This window comes from Colobus angolensis, unplaced genomic scaffold (assembly GCF_000951035.1).
Source record: "Colobus angolensis palliatus isolate OR3802 unplaced genomic scaffold, Cang.pa_1.0 Scaffold289, whole genome shotgun sequence".
Lineage (NCBI taxonomy): Eukaryota > Metazoa > Chordata > Mammalia > Primates > Cercopithecidae > Colobus > Colobus angolensis.
Window position 1 is genome coordinate 1,169,546 of NW_012116143.1, and position 6,293 is coordinate 1,175,838.

Sequence of the window (6,293 nt, forward strand, 5' to 3'; positions counted from 1 at the left end):
TACTCGGGGAGGCTGAGGCAGGAGAATAACTTGAACCTGGGAGGCAGAGGTTGCAGTGAGCTGAGATAGAGCCACTGCACTCCAGCCTGGGTGACAGAGCGAGACTCTTTCTCAAAATAAATAAATAAAGTATTGATAATAATGTAATAGTACCTGCATCTCTCTAATAGAATTCTACTGAAGATTACATTAGTTAATTTATGCAGTACTTAAAACGGTGCCTATACCAAATCCTCAAAAAAGGTTAATTGTTATCATTGGTGCTCTTTGTCCGTCTCAGTGCAGTGCTTTCATCTCCAGGTGTCCTAGGTGATTTTCTCCTAACCACGTGCTTTCATTCACATTGGCTGTGGCCCTAACCCAGACTAAGCTAAAATTCAGGCTTCCTCCCTTTGCTGTCTCCCCAGAGGCTGCTGTCCTCATGGATCCTGCCCCTAAATGGTTGGGTGCCATCTACCTCCCCCACAGTACCCTGGGCATCCTTCCCCAGCTGTCCATCATTGCTTAAAAGGCATCTCTCCAGCCCTCAGGGTTCCTGGATGGCAGACACCTGCCTTGGTATTCATGGAGTTAACACAGTGCCCACAACAGATCATGGAAACAATTGCGAATCAAGGAATAAGAGAACTGAAAAACAGAAGAGTAGAGAAAAACTACATGAAGTTTATCCTGTCAAGTAAAATGCTAAGTAAAAACTTTATTAAGAAACAGATTACAATATGTTTCATATTTATTTAGAATAACTCTGACAAGACACTGGGAGAATTTCATAGACAAATTTGTTTCACTTTTAAATGTAATGTTTCTCATTAAAACTCTCCCTCCTCTTAAAAAAGGGGGGGGGCGCATTTATTACTCTCCCTTTTTTGCTCAGAAGGAACTAGTACTAGTGGCCTGGGTGAGGCAGAGTTCATAGCAAAGCCAGGAAACTAGCCCGGCATCTGCCTCACACACCAGGACCCTCACGTGCAAAGTCCTAACTTCAACGCTGTCTCTTAGCAAGGTACATTTTACCAGAATTCGGACTTCACAAAGGCCCTCTTCCAGCACTGCCCATCTCAGCTCCTTCAGAATTAAAGATAATCAGTCAAGTATCTACTGACTTGAAGATCTCCAGAAAGGAGCTCCAGGAAGTCTGAAGCCCATCCCCTGACCCAGCCATCTGCCCCTGCGGCTTGTAGAGAGCCAGCACCCACACAAAGGAGGCAGTCAACTGGCAATGCAGGTTCTGAAATCCACGGCACTGGCTGTCCACATGCTACAGTGCCAAGGCCATGTCCGGACACCAAAAGATAGGGACTGAGGACTGTTACTGCCTCCACCCAAAGTGTGACGGAGGGGGAAGGCAGGAAGGACTAGCACCGCCCCCAACTCCCCCAATATGCACTCCCCTCTGGAGGACAGCCTTTGTTCTCTGAAAACAAACCACTTGGCACTGAATGCTCAGTAAAGTTAATTTCAGGAGAAGGAAGCAAAGGTAATTTTATGCTCCAAAGATCCCTACAAATACCATGCCCAGCTTTTAATAAAATACTATAGCTACCATTCATGAAGCATCTACTATCTCAAAGGAGATTACACTTCTTATCTCATTTAATCCTCAAATAATCGTGAAAGATGGGTGGTTGATCTGATTTTAAGTTTTTCAAAAGAAGACAACCGTGGTTCACTGATGCTAGCAATTTGTCCCCCGTCACCCAGATTGTGAGTCCTGGATCCTGGAGGCTGGCCTGGGTCTGCCAACACCAGCATTAGCCAAAGCTGAGTCTAGATCTGGGTTCGTTGACCTCTGGCCTTCTGAAAGTTCAAAATGAAGTAAAGGATAGTGTAAGGCAAGCCAGGCAAGCACTGCCCGCAGCTATTGTGTGCCAGAGGCCATGCCAGGTCCAGAAGAGGAAGCAAAGAGAATTAACAGGACGCCATCTCTATCTTCAAGGAATTTAAAACATAGTGGGAGAACGTCACTCACGAACAATCAACAAAAAACAAGATAAAATGTGCCTTTGTGGGGATAAGAGCCAAGGACTAGGCAGCAAGGAGGAAGGAGGGATTCAGATTCCGACTGGGAGGACTGGAAATAGGGGGTGCTTGGAGGAGGCTTAAGGGGCGAGCAGAGTCTTTGATCTGACTGGCGGCTTCAGGGACAAGTTTCTCCCCATCTTGAGGAAACCGGGAAAATCCTTTAAGTGAGCACAATCCACGAAGGCTGGGGGGCAGAAGCCCACCTTGTAGAGACCGGGACAAGGACATGCCTTTGGGGCAGGACAGAGATTCCAGCAGAAAACCAAGGGGGTTCCCCTGACCTCACCATTGCCCAGCTGGCTCGTGGTTTGAATCTGAATTGAGACTGTCGCCCAGAACGTTTCCACAGGACACATGTGAAGATGTGTCCCCTGGCCCGCGTTAGGCTGTCAATTTTTAGCTCCCCTTTCCACTCTGAGGCACGCTGGAGGGGTGGCGGCGAGCGACCCTCGGCGGCGCGCTCCGTGTCTCCCCAGTGGAGTCCGCCCTCCGAGGAGCCCCTGCTCGTCCCTATCCAACCCAGCGGCGCGGTGCGGGAGCCGGTGTCACCGCAGCCCCGCGGTCTGACGCGCCCACAGCAGGGGCGGGGGCTGCGGAGATGGCCCTGGGCACGTGCGGGAATCAACCTGTCATTTCCCAAACCAGGCAGCCCAGAGCGCCTTGGACGTGAATCGCTCAGCGGCTGGGCGGACAGAGCTAGGAGGGCTCTAACCTGAATGGGGCGCTTCGCCCATCCTATGAGGACCGGGAAACTCAGCCTAAGCCGGTTCGATTCTCCTGTCCGCTTGTGTTACACGCTCCTTCTCACCTCTGCGGGCGGAATCTAACGCGAAGGCTCGGCGCCCCGGGGAAGGCCGGGCGGGAGCGGGAAGCACTTTGGGAAGCGGATGGTGGAAGGATGCGAGCTGGGGCCGCAGTAGTTAATACGGACTCAGTTCCTATTATATATTCCGGTTTGTTCATTCTCAAGGGGACTCGGCCAGTGTTACCACCGGCCACACTGCCACTTTACCCCAAATTCCAAATAAGAATACTGAGGCCTAGAGAAGTTAAGTTCGGGGCTGCCTAATTCTTCTATAACAAGGTGGGACTAGGGATGTCAAAAACGAACCCAAAGGTCTTCAAGCCCCCAAAATGTCTTTGTGACCGCCATCTAATATCCCGCTCTTTACCCAGAGGATAAGGATTGGGGAGCCGCCGCCAAGCTCGTGTCCTTACCCGGCAGGATGAGGATGTCCACCAGGGGCTTGCAGTGGTACAGCCCCGTGGCCATGACGCAGTCGGCCCACAGCCCCTTGGAGCCCAGCTCGTCCAGCTTGCGGCAGGTGGGGATGGTGTAGCCGCAGGTCACCACCCAGTCATTGGTGGAGGTGGTCACGATGACGCCGATCCAGCCCACGAAGCTCGTGACGAAGCCCACCACCTGCAGGCACGTGGCCACCATGGTGGGCGCCAGTTCGTCCCCGTGCCTCGCCCCTCACGGCTGTGCCTGGGCCCGGGCTGGACAGTGCCTGCCCAGGTACCTCTCCCACGCTCGCGAGTCGCTGGAGGGCGACGGCCCGAGGCGGGACACTGGAGGCGGAGGTTGGCGCGGGAGGCTGCGAGCTCAGCGGCGAAGGGCTCACGGCGGGGATAGCAGAGCTGCTGGGCAGCGCGCCCCCGCCCCCTCTTTAAGCCCCGCGGCTCCGGCCGGCGAACACCAATCGGCGGCAGCCCCGGGGAGCGCCGGCCAATCGCGGGGCGGGGCCGGGAGGGGACTGTGAAGGGGAGCAGAGCAACCCCAGGGGGGCCATTGGGCCGCCCCGCCCTGCCCCGTCCGCAGTGCAGTCCCGCGATGTAAAATAAGACAATTCCATCCAGGTCCAAAGAAACATAAAGCGCAAAGAGGGCGTGCGTTTGTCGAGAGTTCTGTTTTGCTGTGACTGGTTTCTCTTCTTATAGCCCCTCTCTCCTCTCAGTCTCTGGGTCTCCCTTCCGCTCCGACCCTCCTCAGTTCCTCCCTGCTCGCTCCTTCTTCCCTGCTGCGAGCACTGCAAGGGCGCTCGGTACAGTCCCCCGACGACCCAGGATTGTGACAGCCTGAAAAGTGCCGTAGGGACAGATGCGAAGCATTCAGTACACAGTTACTAGAAGAAAGAAAAGGATGCTTTTCAGTGGTTGAACATCATCAACGGCAAACGTGGCCATGGTAATGGTGGCAACAATAGCAACTCACATTTATCGAGCTGTGTTATATATTATGCAGATGCATTTTACATGCATTAGCTCATTTAATTCTCATAACAGCCTTTAAGGTAGGAACAATTGTCAATTACACATATTAGGCCGGGCGTGGTGGCTCACACCTGTAATCCCAGCATTTTGGGAGGCCGAGGTGGGTGGATTACCTAAGGTCAGGAGTTCGAGACCAGCCTGACCAACATGGTGAAACCCCATCTCTACAGAAAATACAAAAAGTAGCCGGGCATGGTGGTGCATGCCTGTAATCCTAGCTACTTGGGAGGCTGAGGCAGGAGAATAACTTGAAGGAGATTGTAGTGAGCCAAGATTGAGCCACTGCACTCCAGCCTGGGCGACTGAGACACCGTCTCAAAAGTAAACAACAACAACAACAAAATTACACTCACTAGCCATAGAGAAACAGCACGAGAAGGTTAAGTTGCCCAAGTTCACACGGAAGGGGTAGACACCATGGGCCCATCTCATCCCTTTCATGAACCATTTCTGGGAAACTGTCCTGATTATCAGTCTAAAAATTCCTAAAGGGTTCATGTGTCCCATTTCAGATGCATTAAAAGCTACAGCAGACTTCTCTGGCTCACTGTAAATAAATTAATATCTGTACCCCACTGAGAAAACTGCCTAGCCCAGAATGAGCACTCTGATAGTATAAAGCTATCATCATCACCATCAACATCATTAAGCCACCATGCATACAAATAGGCTCCATTATCTGCACCTTTTTATTCAGATAGGGAAGTCCTCCTTGAGCTGTATTTACATTCAACAGTTTTCACTCCCTTTGAAACATTTGGCTTATCTTATTATCTCCTTTGATCCATTCCCTTGGACCACTGCCTCCTCACCAATCATGAGACTTAAATGTGTGAGGATTTCAGCAAGCACAAAAACTTCCTGCTCAGCATTCTAAAATCTAAGATAGAACCATAAATCACAGGTACTGACCTTTCCCAAAGCCATTCCTAACGCTGGTTATCAGTGCAATCACCATGTCTTCTAGGAAAGCCTGGACTTGAGGAGACAATTACATTTCCCTGAAGACCCCAGGGAAATCAAGTGCACACACAGAAATGGCTCTTGTAATTGACAGCAGAGTGTCAAGTACAAGGGTCACAGTAATCACCCAGGAAGCACGGTGACTAAGAACGCAGGTCAACTGCCCAAGTTCAAATCTTGGCTCCATTACTTTCTGGCTGTGGGACAAAGTGACTTTATCATTCTTGGCCTCCTTTTCTCATTTGTAAAATGAGGATGAAAACTGTACCTACCTCATAGGCTTTTTTATTATTCTGTGAGTTATTAGGTTGGTGCAAAAGTATTAAACATAATGGCAAAAACCATGATTGCTTTTGTACCCAACCTAATAATACAGACGCAGAACTTAAAGTAACATTTGGTACAAAGTAAGTGTTCAGAAATCCCTGGCTAATGTGATGCTTCAGAACATTGTCGTTGTTGTTGTTGTTTTGAGACAAGATCTCACTGTGTCACCCCGGGTACAGTTCAGTGGCGTGATCACGGATCACCATAGCCTTGAACCCCAGGACTCAAATGATCCTCCCACGTCAGCTTCCTGAGTAGCTAAGACTACAGGCATGAGTCACCGTGCCTAGCTAATTTTTTTTTATTAGTAGTAGAGAGAAGGTCTCGCTATGTTGCCCAGGCTGGTCTTGAACTCCTGTGCTCAAGCAATCCACCTGCCTTGGCCTCCCAAAGTGCTGTGATTATAGGCGTAAGCCAGCACGCTTGGCCTGATTTTGCATTCTTATGTATCCTCCGTATATTCATATGAGTTTGATTTGTGGAAACTATTCCATAGAAGTATGTTCCAAGTGAGCCACTGTGTGGGGGGGATGTTTTATCACCAGGGTCTATGGACTGAATGTTTTCAGATATTTCCTTATAACACTTTTTTAAAATGGCTTTGTGCTAAGTACAACATAAAACATAAAACCCAAGCAACATTAACTTACTGGAAAAGCCCTCATGAAATCTGCACTCTTATGCCTCCATTAGAATTTGACATTCGA

General features: G+C 50.0%; 1 protein-coding gene across 2 annotated transcripts in view; it reads right to left on the reverse strand.

Annotated features, from left to right (window-relative positions):
• Positions 1-3,692, reverse strand: part of CLDN11 (claudin 11) — a 16,209-nt gene extending 12,517 nt beyond the window's left edge. Inside the window, exon 1 of one of the 2 annotated variants that reach the window (XM_011948992.1) lies at positions 3,241-3,692. In XM_011948992.1, coding sequence (XP_011804382.1) covers positions 3,241-3,466 — 226 coding nt within the window. In that variant the 5' untranslated portion in view covers positions 3,467-3,692. Of the gene's footprint in view, positions 1-1,196; positions 1,318-3,240 lie in introns of those variants that run through there. The other variant, XM_011948993.1, reaches the window with a different exon arrangement.
• Positions 3,693-6,293: the final 2,601 nt, after the last annotated feature.